The sequence below is a fragment of the Perca fluviatilis genome, chromosome 17 (assembly GCF_010015445.1).
Source record: "Perca fluviatilis chromosome 17, GENO_Pfluv_1.0, whole genome shotgun sequence".
In the NCBI taxonomy this organism is placed as follows: Eukaryota; Metazoa; Chordata; class Actinopteri; order Perciformes; family Percidae; genus Perca; species Perca fluviatilis.
The window spans coordinates 123,031-147,627 of NC_053128.1; the positions used below are offsets into that span (position 1 = coordinate 123,031).

The 24,597-nt window shown below is 40.7% G+C and overlaps 2 protein-coding genes across 4 annotated transcripts in view; one reads left to right on the top strand and one right to left on the bottom strand.

Annotated features, from left to right (window-relative positions):
* Nucleotides 1–24,597, top strand: part of LOC120546081 (ras-specific guanine nucleotide-releasing factor RalGPS1-like) — a 199,585-nt gene that overhangs the window by 63,072 nt on the left and 111,916 nt on the right. For both annotated transcript variants that reach the window (XM_039780850.1, XM_039780849.1), the window contains exons 6-8: nucleotides 6,651–6,740; nucleotides 17,666–17,758; nucleotides 18,108–18,234. In XM_039780850.1, coding sequence (XP_039636784.1) covers nucleotides 6,651–6,740; nucleotides 17,666–17,758; nucleotides 18,108–18,234 — 310 coding nt within the window. The remainder of the gene's footprint in view (nucleotides 1–6,650; nucleotides 6,741–17,665; nucleotides 17,759–18,107; nucleotides 18,235–24,597) is intronic.
* Nucleotides 21,178–24,597, bottom strand: part of LOC120546082 (angiopoietin-related protein 2-like) — a 40,576-nt gene continuing 37,156 nt past the window's right edge. For both annotated transcript variants that reach the window (XM_039780852.1, XM_039780851.1), the window contains exon 5: nucleotides 21,178–23,147. In XM_039780852.1, coding sequence (XP_039636786.1) covers nucleotides 22,948–23,147 — 200 coding nt within the window. In that variant the 3' untranslated portion in view covers nucleotides 21,178–22,947. The remainder of the gene's footprint in view (nucleotides 23,148–24,597) is intronic.

Here is a 24,597-nt window from a genome sequence, read left to right on the forward strand (position 1 = left end):
CATTTAATGGCACATTTTTTTCCGCTTGCGGGCCGCCGTGTTCATGAGCCAGAACTTCGACAATAAATCAGTAAGTTGCTACTCAAAAAAGTTTTCAAGGTTGGCAGGCCTGTTATACTACAAAATTTGCAGTAGTGCAACTCGCTAACACCTGGAAACACATGCTAATGTGAAAATCGGTACCCCAATAATGATGCTACATAAAAATACCAGATATGCAAATAGTATTTACTTGTATGATACAACCTTTTCCAGGTATATTACACATCAAGCTCAGTAGTCATTAGTCTACTCAGCTGGTAACCCAGTAACCTCCCAGCCAGCAATGACATGTGGGGCCCAGATGGGTTAAGTACGGGTTCCATGGTTACTGTGTGGGCATGGGCTTTGGCTGGGTGAAATCAGCGGGTCCCATGTAGGTTTTGTAGTATGAGTCCCACATAGGAAGCCCATATGAGCTGATTACATGGGCCCCATGAGGGACAGGCATGGGCCCATTGGGCATGGGTTTGAACTGAGAACACATATATGGGTCCTGCATAGCATATTTATGGGCCAAGTGGGCATGGGTTTGAACTGGGAACACATATATGGGTCTTGAATGGCATATTTATGGGCCGAGTGGGCATGGGTTTGAACTGGGAACACATATATGGGTCTTGAATGGCACATTTATGGGCCGAGTGGGCATGGGTTTGATCAGGGAACACATATATGGGTCCTGCATGGCATTTTTATGGGCCAAGTGGCCATGGGTTTGAACTAGGAACACATATATGGGTCCTGCATGGCACATTTATGGGCCGAGTGGGCATGGGTTTGAACTGGGAATGCATATATGGATCCTGCATAGAAGTTTTATGGGCCGAGTGGGCATGGGTTTGATCAGGGAACACATATATGGGTCCTGCATGGCATTTTTATGGGCCAAGTGGCCATGGGTTTGAACTGGGAACACATATATGGGTCCTGCATGGCATTTTTATGGGCCAAGTGGCCATGGGTTTGAACTGGGAACGCATATATGGGTCCTGCATGGTATATTTATGGTCCAAGTGGGCATGGGTTTGAACTGGGAACACATATATGGGTCTTGAATGGCACATTTATGGGCCGAGTGGGCATGGGTTTGAACTGGGAATGCATATATGGATCCTGCATAGAAGTTTTATGGGCCGAGTGGGCATGGGTTTGATCAGGGAACACATATATGGGTCCTGCATGGCATTTTTATGGGCGAAGTGGCCATGGGTTTGAACTGGGAACACATATATGGGTCCTGCATGGCATTTTTATGGGCCAAGTTGTCATGGATTTGAACTGGGAACGCATACGTGGATCCTGCATAGAAGTTTTATGGGCCGAGTGGGCATGGGTTTATCAGGGAACACATATATGGGTCCTGCATGACATATTTATGTGCCGAGTGGGCATGGGTTTGATCTGGGAACACATATATGGGTCTTGCATGACATATTTATGGGCCAAGTTGCGGGGGGGGGGGGAGGAAAAAGGGGGGGAAAAAAATATGTAGGCCTATTGAGTTATGTAATTACTTACTGTACAATTTTTAGTAACTTGTAGTAACTCTACATTTAGGCTAATCAAGCATGTTGAGATTTAGTAATTGTAACTCAATACATTTCAAGTCACGCTAGTCACCAAAGAACAAACATTGCATACATGTAGATCTTTCGCCAAAACAATTTTTGTTAGTCGTGCAGAAAATGAAAAATGTAACTTCCCAAAAATGTAAAAAACATCAAAATAGGTCAAAGTATACGCTGTGTTGAATTATGCTGATTAGTGGAATCTCAGAAAGGTTGCAGGCCTACCGTAACACTTCAAATAATAGCCCAGTCCCAGACGCCTGTCCCTTGGACAAATAACTATGCTCGATATTATCTGCCGATATTGGCTTTAAAATTCAATATCGGTAAATATCGGTATCGGTTTTTGAAATGGTTTAAAATGACTAAAATATGTCATTTTATACCTTATTGGAAAGCTTGTTTCCTCTCAAAGCGAATGCAGACAAAATTTGGGTGTAGGTTGTTGGCCAACCAGCATACACACAGGATTTGTAGAGTAAATAAATTCTTGAGCAGGGCAGATCTAAGCCCCAATGAGTGGAATGAGTTGAATTTTTGTTCTTGTGTTGCTATTTGTTTTCAGTTTACCTCAGTCAAAGAAATGTTCAGTTGGCATCTTCTCTCGAAGGGGTAGTAAGCACCGCACCCCAGTTAGCCTACTGGTTGCTGGCTAGTCCTTCAAAACATTCAAATCCCCAGTATCAAGGGAGTCATGGAACAGTGGGCAGTAAGCCTATAAACAATCATATGTTTCGGTATCTGTATCGGCTAATATCGGTATCGGAAATTAAGCATTGGACAATATTGGTATATCGGATATCGGTACAAAATCAATGTCAAGCATCCCTACAAATAACCCCATACGGTTATCCACATCCCATAGATGCCTGTCCCAATGGTCTATTTGATCAAATAAAACTCCGGGATCCTATTCGAAGTTTTACGGTACTTCATTTTTGAAGATGAGGCCAAATAGCTCACAGACAGCTAGTACCTTTATGGACATGAATATGATGCATTTATTACCTCTTAGGAAATTGTAATTCAATATTTGTTAGAAAAGGACTTGCAGGAGGCCTCATCATCAATCTGTCTTCCACTTCTGTGTTGTTAGATGTCCTTGGACCAAGGAGTAGCATGTGTTTCTATCAAGGTGTAGCTCATACACCAACAATGACTGATGTGTTGGCTGTAAAAGGTACAGTAGATCTGTTTGAGAAAAAAATGAGGGAAAAACACTTGTTTTGTATCTAATCAATTATTAATGATTAATAGATTGTTGGCATTTTAACTTTTGGTAAAGGAAAACACACATCCAGCCCTAGTCTGGAGAAGTGACGGTGGTTAAAAGTAACTAATACTCTGAGTAGTTTTTTTTTTTTTTTTTTTTACAAATTGTACTTTTACTTGAGTATTTCTCTAACACCAGTACTTTTACTTGTAACAGAGTAATATTTTAGCAATGTAACAGTACTTGTACTTGAGTACAGATTTTCAGTACTCTTTCCGCCTGTTATGCACACAACACCTAATTAGGCTCATTCATAATGAAGCCAGCGGAGCAGTTAACGTTTCTTAATTCTCTCAATTTACGAATTTTACTGTATTTAATTGTTATTTGGTCAGGCAGTTCTTAGGACATCTATAAGGGGCCTGTATGCAAAGGCCTTGTTTCGCGCTCAAAACGTTAGCAGTCCATTCGGAAAGCACTGCTGCTAGCTGTGACTTCAAGGAGAACTTCTATCAGACATTCACAAATTGAGGTAAGTTGAAATATTATTTTGCCATAAAAATAACACTGCAGATTGTACAGTGGTCTGTATTTTTGGTTTGTGCTGTTTAATCTGATGTAGAATCTAACCAAAAGGAAAAACAGCGGGAGAGGTTGGACAATAATTAATATATCACGATACACGGAGCTCTGAAGCTTACCTGTGCGTCGCTTACTGTTCGCTCTCTCTGGATAAAAACGAGCAGCAGCACAGACATCAGGGGCATCGGACCGGGGGTAAAACCAATACTGATTACCAGGGCCCAAGGGGAGAGAGGGTCCTTGAAAAGTCTGTAATATATTTTATTTTACCTGGATATTTTTATTTCCTAATAACATTTCATAATGCATATCAGATGAAATGTAGTGTTAGTGTATTGGCAGAATAACTTGGTTGATTGACTGACTATTTTGTATACAAAAAGTTCTTACCCCCTCCCCCCCCCTTGCTAATGTGCCAAATGGTTTAGTCCACCTGCATGCATTACGTTAGCTAGTTCAGTTGAGCGTCTGGTGGAGCGCAAACTTCTGCTGTAGAAATGTCTTTTCTCAAAGAAAGCCAAATCATGCTACCGAAAAGAAAGGAAAAAAAAAAAGGAGGAGAAAAAAAAAAATTAGGGGAAACAATTTGTAAACTGACTTCTTTTCAAAGAAAGGTGAGCACTAACTAGAAAACGAAATCCATGGTGCTTGTCAGGGACCAAGCAGTTAGGCATGAGGAGTCGCAAGGAGATTTAAAAAAAGGGGGTTTTATTTTACCCACAAAAAATTCTGACAACAAATAAAGATAAAGTTTGGGCCCTTAAAAGAGGTTAAACAAACAAACTGAACTTAAGCTCTGAACATAACAAACTCAAAAATACAACTGACCTCCTATAGAAAAAACAAAGGGGACTTATATACTGGGTGATCAGACCAGGTTTGACACCCAGGGGGAGACTAACAATAACACTAATAACTGAATAAATGTACTAAAGACATTACAAATCAAAACTCAAATATCTTGAGGACAAATAAAGCTAACTCCCCCCTGACATGACAAGTAGTGGTAGAGTCCAATTTAGCCACCACCCCTATAAAGCTGCTGTAGTTCCAGACGCCACCCTTTTGTCCCTGCAGCCTGCATGCCTCACTCCAGGGTGTGGAATCCGCAACACTGGTAAGCTCAAAGAAAACAGTTATATTAGAAAACCAATCCAAAACTAATAAAGTATATATGTAAACCAAATCCAGTGCCCTGTAAGTTATTTAAAACTAAATAAATGTTTACAACAAAATATATAATGTGTCTGAAAAGATATAGAAACCAATCTTAAGGAAAAGAGCATGAACTAAGATAAATGTGAGTGTGTAAGGTTGTAACCTAGTTAAATGCTGTGCCTTCACCACTGGCTGAATATATCTCTGTTAGAGTAAATTTTTTTTTTCTAAAAATGGACTGACACAACCCATTGAAAGAGCAGAACATGCACTTGTTGGAGCAAAAAGAACCTTGCTAAATTGACTTATGCTCCTTTGTTTTTAGGTGCACTGAAGAGTAATGCAATGACTCAAAATGTGAACCGCAAAGAAGTGGAAATGGCGCTGTTGAAGTGGTTTACCGGCACGACGTGACAGTGGAGAGGAGAGGCTGCAAGAGCCCAAAGAGAAAAAGGGCGTCGCGCCACCACACGCGCGGCCATGAGTGTATTTTGTATTAATGTATTTTTTGGAGAGGTGTTTCTTTTCAGAGATTTTTTTAAAAAACATATTTTTGATTTATTTACCGGTATGTTGTGACATTTAAATTGTTTTTTAAAGATTGTTTGTTGTTCGATGTAACAATTTTGTATTAATGTATTTTTTTAGAGAGATGTTTTTTTTCAGAGATTTTTAAAAAATATATTTTTGATTTGTTTACCGGTATGTTGTGACATTTAAATTGTTTTTTAAAGATCATTTTTGTTGTTCAATTTAACAATATATTTCTTGCAGTTCAAAGCGTCAAGTGTCTTTTATTTATCTTGGACTTATATTCATTCTTCGTTTTTCTTAGATTGCTTCCTTAAACCATTTGGCATGGTTGGGCTTAGATAGGCCTTGCATGAATTGCCCAGTTAGGACCCACATAAGATCCTTACAGAGCCCACTTTAAGCCCATAGGGGCATTCACGGTTGAATCCAGGTGCAAGCCCACTTTAAACCCCTTTAGTCAGGTGGGGCCCAAATGGATCTGACATGAATTACCCAGTTAAGACCCACATAAGACCCTTACAGGTCCCACTTAAAACCCATCTGGGCACCCACAGCTGGCCCCCGTGTGGATCCTGGGTGCAAGCCCATTTTAAACGCCCTTTAAGCAGGTGGGGCCCAAATGGGTCTGTCATGAATTGCCAGGTTAAGATCCCACATAACACCCTTATAGGTCCCTTTTAAAGCCCATCTGGGCATCCACGGCTGGATCCTGGGTGCAAACCCACTTTAAAACCCTTTGAGCAGGTGGGGCCCAAATGGGTCTGACATGAATTACCCAGTTAGGACCCACATAAGACCCTTACAGGTCCCACTTAAAACCCATCTGGGCATCCACGGCTGGCCCCCGTGTGGATCCCGGGTGCAAGCCCATTTTAAACGCCCTTTAAGCAGGTGGGGCCCAAATGGGTCTGTCATGAATTGCCAGGTTAAGATCCCACATAACACCCTTTTAGGTCCCTTTTAAAGCCCATCTGGGCATCCACGGCTGGATCCTGGGTGCAAACCCACTTTAAACCCCTTTGGGCAGGTGGGGCCCCAATGGTTCTGGCATGAATTGCCCAGTTAGGACCCACATAAGACTCTTACAGAGCCCATTTAAAGCCCATCTGGGTAGCCATGGTTGAATCCTGGGTGCAAGCCCACTTTAGACCCATTTGGGCAGGTGGGTCCCAAATGGGTCTGACATGAAGTGCCCAATTAAGACCCATGCAGTACCCTTACAGGTCCCACTTTTAGTATGTCTGTCTGGGCTTCCACGGCTTGCCCCAATGTGGATCCCGGGTGCAAGCCCATAATGGGGCCCACATTTGCCGCCCATGAAGCCCTCATCTGGGCCCCACATGTCATTGCTGGCTGGGCTATTGTCCAGAGTTGGTCATCAGGGTTATGTTGATATGCAGCGTGACCTGTACTGGGGACTGAATGTCCGTATATGTCAGCATCTGCTGCATTGCCTTTAAACAAGTCCACAACTTGATGTTAGTACAGAACCGATGATGCTACAGTTATGTGTGTGTTTCTGTATTAATATGGGTTTGTATGTTATGTTTCAGGTGAGCTTTTGGCTGGTGAGAGAAATCTTAACTGCCCAGACGCTGAAAATCCGAGCGGAAATACTGGGCCACTTTGTCAAAATAGCAAAGGTGAGTTGAAATCACTGAATACATGCTGAGGCCTTATTAAGGACAATATGAAACCTATTTAGATATATGAGTTAATTGTTGGTACTTTTTGCAAATAATTTAAAAAGCAGAGGACAGAAACATGCTGTTAATCTCCAGGATTACAGTAGACCAGACATGGATATGTGTTCAGCAGCTGTTGAACTCTTCGCTTTGTGTTTCATGGGGTCACTGTCAGTTGCTTGTAAAACAATTTCAACACAAATTTTACTTTAGTCTGTGAAGCTACCCAGCTTCTTTATTGCCCTATATGAGAAGGGATGGAGAAATGATATACTTTTCTCCTGTGGTCTGATCAGGGAACAGTAGCAGCGGGAGTTTTGGCCCGTGCTCAGAGTGTGGGATGCAAAGGAAATGTGGAACCATGACAATATATTGATGACCGAAACAAAACTACTGAAGTATGCTTTATACAGCTGACTGTGCCTATTCACAAACCCAGAATACATCACCATGTGGAATCACTCTGCAGTTATGGTTTCTTTCAACTAATGGGTTGGCTGATTACATCAGATGTCATTGACATGCCAATCTCTGATGGATGCACTTTTAGCCAGATTAAAAATCATCATTGTTTCATATAACATCTGGGATCTCCTTTTCCTCTTTAGTTTATTGGAGGTGACACACTGCAGGCTCAAATGGCTGTGGGAGGAAACTGACAGGACAAATCTTAAGTTATTCTCTATTGTTGTTATTATAACAGCTTGGGCCTCATGCAGGTCTGATCCCCGCTGGGGTCATGGTCTGGTCTTGGCTGGATTGAAATCCCCCGCAGTAATGTAGTGAATGCGGGGCCGACTCGTAACACCCCTAAACATTGTGTGGAAACCAGTTGCAATGGTTTATCTATCCACCAGAGGGAGCAGTGATTATGGTTTACTTGTCATTACTTGACATTATCTCCTTTCCTTTGGTAAAGGATGGTCCAGTGTATCCTATGCTAAAGGAGGTAACAAAGGAAGCATTAAAGCACCTTTCCTTATAACTTAAACAATTCGAACAGCTCTTATCATGGGCCATTTAACTACTTCAGTTCAATTTCAATTCAATTTATTTATAGTATCAAATCATAAAAACAGTTATCTCGAGACACTTTACAGATAGAGTAGGTCAAGACCACACTCTATAATTTCCAAAGCCCCAACAATTACAGTAATTCCTTCAAGAGCAAGCATTAGCAGTGGCTGTTGCGACAGTGGCTAGGAAAAACTCCCTTTTAGGAAGAAACCTCGGCAGACCCAGACTCTTGGTAAGCGGTGTCTGACGGGGCCGGTTGGGGGTGTGATGAACAGTGGCAATAATAGTCACATTAAAGATAATGGAACAGTGACTTCGAAGGTAGTCGTTGTAGTTCATGTCATAGCAGGGCACATCGTGGCATACTGAGTAGTGCAGTCTCCTATACCGGATGCTGACTACTCTGTGTGTATGAACATCGCAGCAGGGCGTTGCGGGATGTAACGTGGCGCTGCAGAGCACGGGTGGATGCAGCTAATGCAGCAGGACGCGGCTGGGCATTGCAGGGAATCGAAGAAGACACATAAGGACTCCGGGGAGTAAACTCCCCAGAGCTAGGTTAGTAACAAGCAGTTCTGGGACAGGATGCATACAAAAGGAAACAAATGAAAACAGAGATGAGAGAGCAGCTAAGTGTATCATGGGAAGGAAGGAACTTCCCCGGTAGTCTAGAATTATAATAGCAGGCAGGTTAGCTTAGAGAGAGGTGCCGGATCGGGCTTGAACTCTCCCCTGCCGGATCGGGCTGTACTGGCCTGCCTCCCTCTACTCTCACTATATTATTGATTATATGATAAATAAATCTGATGACTACAAAGAGAAGCAGGTGGGCTGGGTTAGGCGGACGCTGCAACTCCTCACTCCCTAACTATAAGCTTTATCAAAGAGGAGGGTTTTCAGTTTACTCTTAAATGTGGTGACTGTGTCTGCCCCCCGAACCCAGACTGGGAGCTGGTTCCATAGGAAAGGAGCCTGGTAGCTGAAGGCTTTGGCCCCCAGTCTACTTTTAGAGACTCTAGGAACCACAAGTAACTCTGCATTCTGGGAGCGCAGTGCTCTAGTGGGACAATAAGGTACTAGGAGCTGTTCTAGATAGGATGGTGCTTGACCATTTTGGGCTTTGTAGGTCAGGAGAAGGACTTTAAAGTCAATCCTGAATTTTACAGGAAGCCAATGCAGAGAAGCTAATACGGGAGAAATATGATCTCTTTTCTTAGTTCTTGTCAGAACACGTGCTGCAGCATTCTGGATCAGCTGAAGAGTCTTAAGGGACTTATTTGAGCAACCTGACAGTAGGGAATTACAATAGTCCAACCTGGAAGTAACGAATGCATGGACTAGTTGTTCAGCATCGTTTTGAGATAGGATATTCCTAATTTTGGCAATGTTACGAAGATGAAAAAATGCTGTTCTTGAGCTTTGTTTTAGATGGGCGTTAAAGGATATATCCTGATCAAAAATAACTCCTAGATTTCTGACAGTAGTGCTGGAGGCCAGGACAATACCATCCAGAGTAGCTATATCTTTAGATAATGAAGTTCGGAGGTGTTTAGGGCCCAGCACAATAACTTCAGTTTTGTTAGTTTAATATCAGAAGATTGTAGGTCATCCAGGATTTTATATCTTTAATGCATGCTTGAAGTTTAGCTAACTGACTGGTTTCGTCTAGTTTGATTGACAAGTATAATTGGTGTCATCCGCATAACAGTGATAGTTAATTGAGTGTTTCCTAATAATATTACCAAGAGGAAGCATATATAAGGAGAATAGAATTGGTCCAAGCACTGAGCCTTGTGGAACGCCATTGCTAACTTTAGCGTACTTGGAGGATTTATCATTAACATTAACAAATTGAGATCGATCAGAGAAATAGGACTTAAACCAGCTTAGTGCGATTCCTTTAATGCCGACTAAGTGTTCCAATCTCTGTAACAGGATTGTCTTGTCAATAGTGTCAAATGCAGCACTAAGATCTAGTAAAACGAGTATGGAGACAAGTCCTCTGTCTGCAGCAGTTAGAACGTCGTTAGTAATTTTCACCAGTGCCGTCTCTGTGCTATGATGCTTTCTAAATCCTGATTGAAAGTCTTCAAATAAACTGTTGCTATGGAGAAAATCACATAACTGATTAGCAACTACCGTCTCAAGGATCTTGGAGAGAAAGGGAAGGTTAGATATAGGTCTATAGTTTGCTAAGACCTCAGGATCGAGGGTGGGTTTTTTCAGAAGAGGTTTTATCACAGCTACTTTAAATGACTGCGGTACATAACCTGTTAATAGAGACATTCAATTCAATTTCAATTCAATTCAATTTTATTTATAGTATCAAATCATAACATAAGTTATCTCGAGACACTTTACAGATAGAGTAGGTCTAGACCACACTCTATAATTTACAAAGCCCCAACAATTCCAACAGTTCCAGTAATTCCCTCAAGAGCAAGCAGTGCGACAGTGGCGAGGAAAAACTCCCTCTTGGGAAGAAACCTCGGACAGACCCAGGCTCTTGGTAGGCGGTGTCTGACGAGCCGGTTGGGGGTGTGATGAACAGTGGAGATAGTAGTCACATTAATAATGGAACAGTGACTGGATGTAGCGGGAAGCTGCAGGGTTCAGCAGGACGCAGCATGACATTGCAGGGCATCACTGAGTTCAGCAGGGAGTGCAGCAGGACCACGGCGACAGCTGCGACCAGGATCTTGGTGCCAACGTTCTCCAAGGAAATACGCTGGGGGAAAAAAGCATAAGGACTCCGGGGAGTAAACTCCCCAGAAGCTAGGATTAGTAACTTTAGTAACTTAGTAATTTCTGGGACGGGCTGCACACAAATAGTAATAGTAATAGTAACAGTAATAGAAAGGGAGAGGAGAGAGCAGCTCAGTGTGTCAAAGGAAGGAAGTCCCCCGGCAGTCTAGAACTATAACAGCGTAACTATAACAGGTAACTAAGAGAGACAGGTCATAAGGAGAGGTAGCTTTTTCGGGCTTAGAACTCTCCCCCTGCCGGATCTGGCTTGGCTGGCCTGCCTCCCTCTACTTTGTTATGTATTATTAATCTAACAATTATGAAGAGAAGCAGTTGGGCCAGTTAGGTGAACACTGCAACTCCTCACTCCCTAACTATAAGCTTTATCAAATAGGAGTTTTTTTTAAGTTCATTTTTTAAGAAAGTGCCCGTGAATGTGCGCACAGTTTCTCCCCGAACCCAGATCGGAGCTGGTTCCATAGGAGAGGAGCCTGATAACTGGATGCTCTAGCTCCCATTCTACTTTTAGAGACTCTAGGTACCACCAGTAACTCTGCATTCTGGGAGCGCAGTGCTCTAGTGGGACAATAGGGTATTAGGAGCTCTTCTAGATATGATGGTGCTAGACCATTTAGAGCTTTGTAGGTCAAGAGAAGGACTTTAAACTCAATCCTGGATTCAACAGGAAGCCAATGCAGAGAAGCTAATACAGGAGAAATATGATCTCTTTTCTTAGTTCTTGTGAGAACACGCGCTGCAGCATTCTGGATCAGCTGGAGAGTCTTAAGAGACTTATTTGGGCAACCTGACAGTAGGGAATTACAATAGTCCAGCCTGGAAGTAACAAATGCATGGACTAGTTTTTCAGCGTTGTTTTGAGACAGGATATTCCTAATTTTGGCAATGTTACGAAGATGAAAAAAGGCTGTTCTTGAGGTTTGTTTTAGATTGGCATTAAAGGATATATCCTGATCAAAGATAACTCCTAAATTTATAACAGTGGTGCTGGAGGCCAGGGCAACACCATCCAGAGTAGCTATATCTCTAGATAATGAAGTTCGGAGGTGTTTAGGGCCCAGCACAATAACTTCAGTTTTGTTAGGGTTTAACATCAGAAAATTATAGGTCATCCAGGATTTTATATCCTTAATGCATGCTTGAAATTTAGCTAGCTGACTGGTTTCGTCTGGTTTGATTGACAAGTATAATTGGGTGTCATCCGCATAACAGTGAAAGTTAATTGAGTGTTTTCTAATAATATTGCCTAGAGGAAGCATATATAAGGAGAATAGAATTGGTCCAAGCACTGAGCCCTTGAGGAACCCCATGGCTAACTTTAGGTGTACTTGGAGGAGGATTTATCATTAACATTCACAAATTGGGATCGATCAGAGAAATAGGACCTAAACCAACTCAGAGCAATTCCTTTAATGCCAACCAAGTGTTCCAATCTCTGTAACAGGATTGAATGGTCAATAGTGTCAAATGCAGCACTAAGATCTAGTAAAACAAGAATGGAGACAAGACCTTTGTCTGCAGCAGTTAAAAGGTCGTTAGTAATTTTCCCCCAGTGCCGTCTCTGTGCTATGATTCTTTCTAAATCCTGATTGAAAGTCATCAAATAAACTATTGCTATGTAGAAAATCACATAACTGATTAGCAACCACCTTCTCAAGGATCTTGGATAGAAAGGGAAGGTTAGATATAGGTCTATAGTTTGCTAAGACCTCAGGATCCAGGGTGGGGTTTTTTCAGAAGAGGTTTTATCACAGCTACTTTAAATGACTGTGGTACATAACCTGTTAATAGAGACATATTGATCATATCTAGTAATGAGGTGTTAACCACAGGTAATGCTTCTTTGAGTAGTCTCGTTGGGATGGGGTCCAAGAGACAGGTAGATGGCTTAGCTGAGGATATCTTTAACATTAATTGTTGAAGGTCTATAGGATAAAAGCAGTCTAAGTATATGTCGAGACTAGTCTTTATTTCTAACGACTCTGCGTTTAAAGGTGAACCGTTAGAAGTTGAGTGTAAAAGGTGATGAATTTTATCTCTAATTGTTGTAATTTTATCATTGAAGAAGCTCATGAAGTCATCACTACTCAGAGCTAGAGGAATAGATGGCTCAGTAGAGCTGTGGCTATCTGTCAGCCTGGCGACAGTGCTGAAAAGAAAACCTTGGGTTGTTCTTGTTTTCTTCTATTAGTGATGAGTAATAGTCTGATCTGGCCTTTCTTAGGGCCTTCCTGGTTTTGAGACTTTCTTGCCAATCCAAACGAGATTCTTCCACCTTGGTGGAACGCCACTTCATGAGGATTTCGCGAGATTTGTTTTAATTTGCGAGTTTGAGAGTTATACCAAGGTGCTAGTTTCCTTTGCTTCATCATCTTCTTTTTCAGGGGAGCAACGGAGTCTAAGGTCGTCCGTAGGCATGTCGTAACACCGTCTACAAATGCATCAATTTGAGAGGGACTGAGGTTAACATACAGGTCCTCTGTTATGTTAAGGCATGACATAGAGTCGAATGCTGTAGGAATATCTTCTTTAAATTTAGCTATAGCACTGTCAGATAAGCATCTGGTGTAGGAGCTTTTATCTAATTTAATATAATCAGGTAGTAAGAATTCGAAAGTGATTAAAGAATGATCTGATAATACCGAATTCTGCGAAAATATTATTATATCCTCAATTTCAATACCATATGCCAGCACAAGGTCGAGGGTGTGGTTAAAACAGTGTGTCGCCTTGTGCACACTCTGACTGAAACCGATTGAATCCAGTAATGAGTTGAAAGCAGTACTAAGGCTGTCATTGTCAATGTCCACATGGATATTAAAATCACCTACAAGAAGTACTTGGTCTGATTTAAGGACTAAACATGATAAAAACTCTGAGAATTCAGATAAAAATTCAGAATACGGACCTGGAGCCCTGTAAATAACAACGAATATAATTGGCTGTAATGTTTTCCATTTTGGATGTTGAAGATTAAGAACAAGACTTTCAAATGAGTTATAATGTAATTTAGGTTTAGGAGTAATTAACAGGCTTGCATCAAAGATGGCTGCAACTCCCCCCTCTCGGCCTGAGCCTCTAGGAATTTGAGTATTAATATGGCTGGGAGGAGTGGCTTTTTAGACTCACATAGTCTTCCTGGCCCAGCCAGGTTTCAGTAAGACAAAATAAATCAATGTTATTATCTGATATCAACTCGTTTACCAATACTGCTTTAGAAGACAGAGATCTAATATTTAATAGTCCACATCTAATTTTCCTATTTTGTTCTATTGCAGTCGTTTTAATTCCAATTAGGTTGTTAAGTATAGCGCATCTTTTGTTTACCTTTGATTTAACCGATCTGAGCCGGGGGACAGACACCGTGCTTATTAGACTATGAGTGGGTCGACTGCTCCAACGGAAGCACAGAGAGGCGCGCGTAGCACTGCACCTCTGATTACTAATATCAAACTTGGGTTGTCATGGTTTATGTCTGATAAATTCGTTCAGATTTTTTGATATGAGGCAGCGCACCGTCCCAGGTGGGATGAATGCCGTCTCTCTCAATCAGACCAGGCTTTCCCCAGAACGCCCTCCAGTTATTCACATAGCCCACATCATTAGCTGGGCACCACCCGACAACCAGCGGTGGAAGGATGACGATACGGCTGTACATTTCATCATTGGTCAGGTTTGGCAGGGGTCCAGAGAAAAACTACTGAGTCCGACATTGTCTTTGGGGAAAATATAATTATTTTAGTGATCTCCGATTTACGACCATTACCACCTACGTGAAGTATGATCTTACTGTATTTACGGTTCTTTTTTGCCAGCAGCTTTAGATGGGTTTCTATATCGCCCGCTCCAGCCCCGGGGACACATATGACCGTAGGTAGGTCTACTGTAGCCGCCGGGGCCGCTGGCTTCACATATCACATATTGATCATATCTAGTAGTGAAGTGTTAACCACGGGTAATGCTTCTTTGAGTAGCCTCGTTGGGATGGGGTCTAAGAGACAGGTAGATGGCTTAGCTGAAGATACCTTTACCATTAGTTGTTGAAGGTCTATAGGATAAAAGCAATCTAAGTATATGTCAGGTCTAGTCGTTCTTTCTAGGAGTCATGGGTTGAAAGGTGAACCGTTAGAAGTTGAGGGCAAAAGGTGATGGATTTTATCTCTAATTGTTATAATTTTATCATTAAAGAAGCTCATGAAGTCATCACTACTCAGAGCTAGAGGAATAGAAGGCTCACTAGAGCTGTGACTCTGTCAGCCTGGCTACAGTGCTGAAAAGAAACCTTGGGTTGTTCTTGTTTTCTTCTATTAATGATGAGTAATAGTCTGATCTAGTATTTCTGAGGGTCTTCCTATAGGTTTTCTGACTGTCTTGCCAATCCAAAGGAGATTCTTCCAGTTTGGTGGAACGCCATTTACTTTCAAGTTTTCGCGAGATTTGCTTTAATTTACGAGTTTGGGAGTTATACCAAGGTGCAAGTTTCCTTTGCTTCATCATCTTCTTTTTGAGGGGAGCAACAGAGTCTAAAGTAGTCCGTAGGCAGGCCGTAGCACCATCTACACAATTGTCAATTTGAGAGGGACTAAAGTTTACATAAAGGTCCTCTGTTGTAACGGTAATGAGTTTAGTGCTGTTGGAATATCTTCCTTAAATTTAGCTATAGCACTGTCAGATAGGCATCTAGTGTAGAAGCTTTTCTCTAATTTCGTATAATCGGGTATTAAGAAATCAAAAGTTATTAAGAAGTGGTCTGATAATAAAGGATTTTGCGGGAATACTAATACATCTTCAATTTTGATGCCATATGCCAGCACAAGGCCGAGGGTGTGGTTAAAACAGTGCGTGGCCTCATTAACACTCTGACTGAAACCAATTGAATCTAGTAGTGAGTTGAAAGCAGTACTAAGGCTATCATTGTCAACGTCCACATGGATATTAAAATCACCTACAATAAGTACTTTGTCTGATTTTAGGACTACATATGATAAAAACTCTGAGAATTCCGATAAAAATTCAGAATATGGACCTGGTCCATCAAACAAATATAATTGGCTGTACTGATTTCCATGTTGGATGTTGAAGATTAAGAACAAGGCTTTCAAAAGAGTTATAATTTAGTTTAGGTTTAGGATTAATTAACAGGCTTGAATCAAATATGGCTGCAACTCCCCCTCCTCGGCCTGAGCTCCTAGGAATTTGGGTAATTAATATGACTGGGAGGAGTGGCTTCATTTAGAGTAACATATTCTTCATGGCGCAGCCAGGTTTCACTAAGACAGAATAGATCAATTTGATTATCGGATATCAATTTGTTTACTAGTACTGCTTTAGAAGATAGAGATCTGATATTTAATCGTCCACATCTAATTTTCCTATCCTGTTCTATCATTGCAGTGGTAGTTTTAATTCCAATTAGGTTGTTAAGTATTGCCCCTCTCTTGGTTACCTTTGATCTAACTGATCTGAGTCGAGGAACAGACACTGTCTCATTTTTTGGGACAGGCTGTGGCTGACGTGAACTGGATGCTAAATTGACTGTTTGCAGTCAACTTCTTATTACTTATGGGATTCGCCACTTTGTATGGTCTATTATTGATTATAACTGGAATAGTACTAGTCGTACATGTTACCCTGCAGAAAAAAATTTCAGATTCATCCACTTGTATAGTGCTATCAGGATCAATACCTGGGGGGCATGAATCTGTGATATTTTCAACAGAATGTCAACTTCAGGGTCATTTCACTCCATTAGGAACCTTCCTAAGCAAAATGGAATATTGGACTGCAGCCTCTGTTTGACTACAGATTGTTATTTTTAGCGAAGGAAGGAGACACATCTGTGGTTTCTGATTATGCTGATCTATATATTATGTCCATGCAATCTGTGTTTTTCAACAGAACTGCATGAAAATGAAAGAAAAATGGAGGGGAATGAATAATATATAGAGTAAGAGATAACGGTGAGTGCCATGTGACTTCTGAGCAGCTGACTTAATCTGCAGCGGTACGGTAACAGCCAGGACAAACTAACCCCAAATAGAAATAACTTCATGAATTATGCTTCGTCAGCTTTACAGCAACCCACGAATAATTGTGAATTTGTTGTAGACAGTGTTTCACAAAGTTTATAAGGTGTCTCTTATCTCAACAACTCCCAAACGTCTTGCTGCTTTCTCCCCGGATCGAACCTCTAAAGCAGGAGATTATGTTTTTGGGTTACTTTATTGTTAAACTTTGCATGTTGACATTCCATTAAATAAGTTGTAACTGTAACGTTATTAGGACAACAGTTGAAACGGACAGTGTGAAACATATTTTGTGCTTGCAGGTAAACCTCTCATTGTAATACAGTTTCATTTTAAAAAATGTTCAGTATTAAAACAACTGCTCACTATAGCTTTTTTTTTAATAAACACAGGAGGAAATAGTGGGTTTGTTGGGGACTATTTTCAGCAGCGGATTAATCCAGATGTGGGGTGTGTGTGGGACGGAATCAGAATAAAGTACAGTGTGTGTGTTGATGGTGATGAAGGAACACTGCTGAGTTTTAATGATCCACACAGTGCACAATGCACACTAACCATAACCCTGTCAGTAGATCCACTCAGTGCTGCTCTGGCTCTGCACACAGGAAGTGGCAGCATTTTGAGTACGTAGTGTATGTAAGGCATATGGATTGTAAAGTGCCGTCACTTTCTCTTCTACACTCAGAAACACTGCTTAGGTTCAGCAGCTTCATCGGTGGCTGTAAACCCGCCTCCACTGCACCACCACTTCAAGGACAAATGGCTGTATAGACTATTTTTGTTATGATTATTATGATTATGATTAGAGAGCAATAGTGGAAAAATGACAGAAAAAAGGAGAGAGAGATGCTTCAAAAGGCCGTTGGCCTGAATCAAACTGGGGACATTGCAACTCATGGATGCCATCTTAACCCAGGCACGCTTGTCAAGATCTTCATGTTATTTTTCTCATAGTCCTAGCATATTACAGGTGCAATATTCACAGTGCCAACAGACTGTGAACTTATTTGTTAAACCTATACTGTACTCTTCGTGTCGTTCATAAAATATTGATAGAATATCTGTGTTTGTTCCCAGAAACTGTTGGAGTTGAACAACCTTCACTCTCTGGTGTCAGTGGTGTCTGCTCTGCAGAGCGCTCCCATCTTCAGACTAAGCAAAACCTGGGCGGTAAGACAACACGTCTCATTACAGTGACTGCATGTTGAATAACCACAGTAAAAAACAAAGAGCTGATGTTCAATACATGAATAACATGAATAACACACCAGTTGAAACTTTCTCATCCAATGGTGGAATGACACCCACAAACCCAGATTCTGACCAAACCCAAATTGTGGAAAAACCACAGAAACAAACATCAAAACCATTAGATATGTTTCTTGAGAAATTATGGCATAGACTATATTCCTTTTATAGATAAACCTCTTGCTCCAACAGCCTGATTTTTAACATGGTAGTTAAGGGTCCTAATGAGAAGGACCAATCAGATGTGTGTCATTGTTCTTCTCTATTGTAGTTGATCAGTCGGAAAGACAAGGCCACATTTGAGAAGCTCAACTATCTGACATCCAAGGAAGAGAACTACACCCGCATGAGAGAATACATCCGCTCCCTGAAGATGGTGCCCAGCATTCCTTACCTTGGTAAGTCCTCCATAGTCCTCCATAGGCCTCCATATAATTTTAACAATATGCTGGAAATCCTTCTAAAGCCAGAGGTTTCCAAGCCTCTTAACATGTTCCACGACTAGTTTTAGGCCCAGCATACAAAGATTGTTTTTACTTAATCTGGAATTGCATTCAGCACAAAACATGTAGTAGTATACAATACCAAAGTACATGTAGTATATGTTTGTATGTTTCTACTAGGGTCACTCAGGATTTGGAGAAAAAGTCATATTGTGATTGCGATTTACAGTGCTGCGATTATGATTGCGATATAATGGTACCATGCATTTACTTCAAGGAAAATGCAGAAAATAAGCTTCTAAGATTTTGAAATGTGTATTTTTTTCTATCTTGTACATACAAAGTTAAATGAGCATGAGAAAAAATACATAAACAAAAATGTTCAATACTTTTTAAATATCTTAATATTTTAGAAAATCAAATAAAAATATACATTTTTGTTAAATTAATACATTGTGTATGCCCTTATAAACAATGCCATTCAAGATGGGTGTAATATAATAACTAGTGATTAACTAAATATACTTTGTACAGCCTCTTCTTAAAGTCTGCATGCTCCGAACCCCTCTACACATCTGATACGCAACACGCAACACTGCCTCAACACACTGACTGATCACTGGTCATCTTCATGGCCATTGTTACATCGGTAGCACCTAATACATCCATGGGGAAGCGTGATTCAGAGGGCAGATCCAACGCAGATTGACCACAGAAACATAAACCAGAGAGAGAACGGCAGGTGCTGAGTGGTGAAGAGAGGAGAGCGAGGGACCGCCGGTGAGCGGTGTCGGAGTTAGCGAGTGGAATGTACTGCAAAGACTAGTAAAGACCATTAACAGAGAACAATAAAACACCAAGCTTCTTAAGACACGCTGGCTTAATCCGTTGTTAATACTGTCGGTAAAGTGAAGCCTGTTAAAACGTGGAGAATGCTGTGCACACAGACTGTCACGCACACAGCAGAACTTTTATTTACTCAAATCATACAATTGTTGTGGTTATGAGGGACATGATTGCAATAAGATAATCCGTGCGGCCCTAGTTTCTACACAGCATCCAGTTGTGCTCCTATAGAGCATCGTCCCTGAGATTTCAGTTTAGAGTGGTGTTGATCTTTGCTGTAAAGCTTGGAGTGTCAAGCTGCACAGCCCATGATATAAATCTAAAATATTAAATGTTGTTGAACGCCTTTATCAGTTTCCCAAATACCCTGAAAAGTCCGTCATGAAATGTGTAAATGTGTAAAAATTTAAAAGCCACATTTTCAGTATGACATACAGTATAATGACGTGAGTTTCCTGTGAGTGTTCAAAGCCAACCAGACACCCCCAGAAACTTACATGAAAGGGCCGACCTATAAAAGACCTCTAAAAAGACTTAGAAACGTGTCTTCGGGCCCAGATTGTGGTACTTGACATGTTCCGTTTATCTAACAGGCTAGTAGATAAAATTCCGTAGCATTAAGCCTTAGATTTTAGGTTGGAACATGGGATATAACTCCTTGGCCAGTCAACCTCAGTGATTACAGAAGTGGAGCGGCCCATGCAAAGCTGTAAGAGAGGGTTCTTCAGCGTTTTTTAGGCCAATGACCCCTTAGCTTTAAAAGAGACGCAGCAGAGACCCCTACTACATACGTCATAAAATGTAGTTGTATATTAAACTGGGCCTACAATAACGTGTAGGGCGGCCTAAAGCCTTTACACATAAAGTATGGTGCATACAATACTAAGCTTTTAAAATAAAAATTGTTGCCATATTCCTATACTTGTACATCATGTTTTAATGTTAAAATGGGCCACAGTGAATCCTCCAAACTTAGCAATAAGAAGCAGCTATGAAGAAAAAGATTTATCTTTACTTATAACATTTTGGTTTCATGTCCAAGTATATTTTCAAAAGTATTACAATTTTTGTTGTTTTTAAACCATCGAACAATAACTTGCAGTAACTCTGAGGATCCCCTAGAGGTCCCGGACCCCTGTTGAAGATCTCTGCTGTAAGAGATAAACAGCATCTCATAACGTACTTCAGATTTGGTTGCACAATTTATCAGGACATCATTTCTTAACAAATAGATATTTAATTCAATCCATATTTTCTTCATGTCGACGGTAACAAAATGATTATTAGCTACTGGAAAAGGCCAGCGTTGTTATTTTATTTTTTTAACAAAAACTGCATAAAACAGTGTATTCAAGAATAATTTACTAAGTCTGTTGTCAACTGACACTAATTGGCTGATTGTGTTGTTGCATATTTAAGTGTTCCTATTTGAATGGCATCGATACTTCAGTCACTAAACCAGCAGAAACTTCATTCACTGAGCAGATACAGTACATACCATTGCTTTCATTTTTGAAATGTAACAAACTAGTGTCAGTACTGTTATTTCTTACCCTTTGTGAGGGTACAAATCATAAACTAACTAATGCATGACTCATGATGATGAATTAATGCAGGATGTATCATGAATTCATGTTGCTCACCATTACCATAGGATCAAGTCACCATGACTTAATGCAATAACACTATAACTCTTAACAGATCAGTCATGTTTGTTCACAGTTACCTCATATAAGAATCAATATGCAGCCTCTCAGAACCGTATTCATCAGAAGCACAGCTTGTTGTCAATATAATAATGTGTTAATATTGCTGGCTGAATTGTTCAAGAACTAATGAATCACTCTGTCGTGTGTGCATTTATTACTTGCAAGTGTAAATCTGCTGCTCTTTCAGTGCCACTCTTTGATTTGTGCTTTACTCTGTTTATCCAGTATTGGTTTTGTGGGTAGGCTACTCTCTTGTCTCTGTTGATTGTAGTACAGTGAAAGGTAAATGACTTTGATTTCAAACAGTGGAACTGATTTAAAATGAGATCACTGGAAACACAAGCAGAGTTGTATATCGTTTATTGCAATGTTGATAACATACAGACTATAAAAATGAATGTTAATAAAACCGCATATATGTACACAGAATACCTGGAACATACTGTATCTGTATCTCATACAGTGACTGATCTTGGGTGGGTAGAAGGAATAACTGAATTACTGCTTAAGTATACTGGAGCTGCTTGTACCTGGAAAACCTGCAATCAAATTGTAGTTGTTAATTCCTATATATGTTTAAAGGCTGTTATCTATTTCAAAATCTCCATATTAAATAGATGAGGTGGATCTTGTAACCTCAGTGCTGGTAACTTACAGAGCTTGAGTCAGGATGTGGTAAGCCTAGCTTAGCATAGAGACTGGAAATAGGTTGCCAGGCTCTGCTCAAAGTATCGGATACAGCACCTCTTATTAAGCTGCAGTATCCATATACAAACCTACAAGCCTTAGATACGACATGCCACCCTTAGCAACGGGAGATATTTATAGTCCGCTCAGCTCGTAGAACCCTTCAGCTCAGACAGCTAGGAGCCAGAACACTAACGCTATGCTAGCAAGATTTTAAGTCAGTAACATTGTGTACAGTTGGCAACCAGTAAATATAATGTGACCGTGTGTTTAACAACAAGACAAGCTAGCAATCAGCCATGTCCAAAACAATATCAAAACTTTCAGGAACAATGATCTGCCATGTATACTGTCGGCCGCAACCTGAAGTAGCGACCTGAACAGTGAACAGGACGGAAGATAACGTTATTCGCTGTGAAACAAAGTCAGTTCAGAGTGTAACTGACTTCCTGCAGCTGGTGTGTTAGCACCATCCTGTGGTGTTCAGAGGACCAAGCACTAAAGCACAACACAGTGTTGGAAATAACAGATTCACATTTACTTTTTCTTCTACGTAGCACATTCATTTAGAATGGTTAACAGTCCGTTTCAACGGAACTCCTTTAGTAGGTGTCCTATATCACTTTTTATGGACACCCTGCAGAATTGAGTATTCACCCAAACCAGACCATGGTTGATCAGGATATAGTGAGGAAGATCATCTCCAAGGAGCAGTGTCTGGCACTTATCTCCCCATAAAGACCAATCAAGCATTATAGAATCCTTCCAATCAACATATGGAGTTCAGTTCAGGAATCCTGCATAGTGTATTCAGTGATACAGATAGCTGTATATTCCACAGTCCTGTTATTTAGATTGGAGAAAAGTTGACCTGTTGAACTTTATTTGGCATGTTGAACTTTGTACTTTGTTCACATTCAATCCATTGTTTTACTAACTATTGTCAATTCTAAATATAAGATGGAATTAATAAGCAAAGACTTTAAAAATAAATTATCTTGGAAATGTGATAGATTTACAGAAATCTTAATAGAACCATTGTATCAAAAATAAATAAGTAGATTTATCACCTGTAGAATTGATCCCAATATAATTATTTATTATTTATTTATATATTATTTATTGAAGTTTGTGATGTGCACCAAAAGGCCACACAGACCAGGAGACACGGATAAGATATTACAGCCACTTGATGTATTTCTGTGTTTGCGATGTCGCTTTATGACCCCGAACAACATACAGTAAGCAAAACCTATACCTTTAGGAGGAATACAAAAAAAAGATTTGGCATGGATCGTATTGCATCACTGTATGAGCCTTTGCAATTTGAAGCTACATTATGAATACAAAAGAAACCAACAGGAAAAGAAGTGAAGACTGAAGATGCAATCAAGGATTCCTGCTTCAGTTTTGAATGACTAAAGTGTTAATGGAAGGTGTTTGCATTGGCTCGTATCATCATGGTCACTTTTTTCAGAGAATAAGCTCCTCCTCTGAACTCGGCCCAGTAGACCCCGTCCTGGTAACGGCTACGGTAATGCCCACCACGGTACCACACGCCGTTCAGGTTGGAATGGGCACAGGCATTATACCACCATCCTCCCTTCTGGTAGTGGGCACAGTTACCTGGAGACACAAGGAATCAAATCAGACTAACTAATATTCTAGCATCTGGTCTTTTGCTGGTTCAGGGGTTAGGGTCAGGCTTGATCATTGCACCTGCATAATTGGCCTTTTTGGATGTGTTCATTACAGAACAGAAAAGCTCTCAGCATGCTCCATGCGGTGACCCGCCCGCCCTCTCTGGGTGTGTGCACTGTCTGCATCAGTTAAAGGTGCCCTGCTACACAGTTTTTACTTGAATTTTTTGAAATATGTTAGGTCCATATGTGTTTGTGTTATGTCGTGAATGTGAAAATTAACTGCTACCTCCTCTGTCAGCTCTAGCCACTGAAAAGAAATAAGCAGAGAAATCAGGCCAATTACAAAAGCTGGTCAGTCTGACGTGGTGTTGTCTGAGCTCATTACTATTCATTAGCTTGCCCAGTTGCGCTGGGTAAAGGATGCTGATAGCCAGGCTCTCATTGGCTAGCTGTTAGCCAATCAGAGTCAAGCAGGTTAGCTCATTGAATATTAATGAGAACTGGCACAAATTGAGCTGAGTCTTCCTGCAGGCTTTCTATACCACGCTAGAATGGCTTGAAACAAGGTAACCAAGGCATTTTTTTCCACAAAAAATGTTACAGAGTGCATGGTAAAACTTCAGAAATTACCACAAAGTAATGAAATACATGTGGCAGGGCACCTTTTAATGTGTACATGCTTGTGCCAGTCATGCTCTTATTCATGTTGGAGTTGTCATTGCTGTATAAATGCTGGACAAATCTACAGGAACACACGGGAAGACTGTTTCAGAAGAATAAAGCAGGAATGCCACATGTGGTGTTTTATTGTTAAAATGTTTACCATGGGTTCATGTGGCAGTTGTCCACTTTTTTCTTCTCCTCTTTATGAATTGATTGGCTATCTGATTACTAGTGTGTTTTGGTAGGGAGGTGGTTGTGTGGCGATTGCAATGTTTCAAATTAGGGTTGTGTTAGAGCTTTGCTTCTCGGCCCAACCCAGGCTGTAATTTGTACCTTCCCCTGGGTGCGAATTGGGTCAGGTTTGCGATCTTAAAGTCTGTGTCATGTCATGAATAGTATATTGGCTGTGTACCACTGTGTGTGACTGCCATCTTCTGGATAACTATTACATTTACATGCATGGATTACTTATTTTATTTCATGTTTTACAGTTGAAATTTTGTTTTTTAATCGTGCTTAGGTCCAAAACTGCTGAAATTGTTCGGGCTTGGGTCAGGTTTTGACAAAAACTATGCTTGTTCATGTGAACAAAATGAGTATTCGGGCCCTATCTTACCTCTATGATTGTGGGTGCACATGCATGTTTGACGAGCCAAAGGAAAGAAGCATGCAATTGGCCATACCTCATTAACACAATGTTTCTATGACTCCCCACTGCAGAGCTAAATTCACTACTTCCACTGTTTTCTTTTCTCTAATCAGGCATTAAC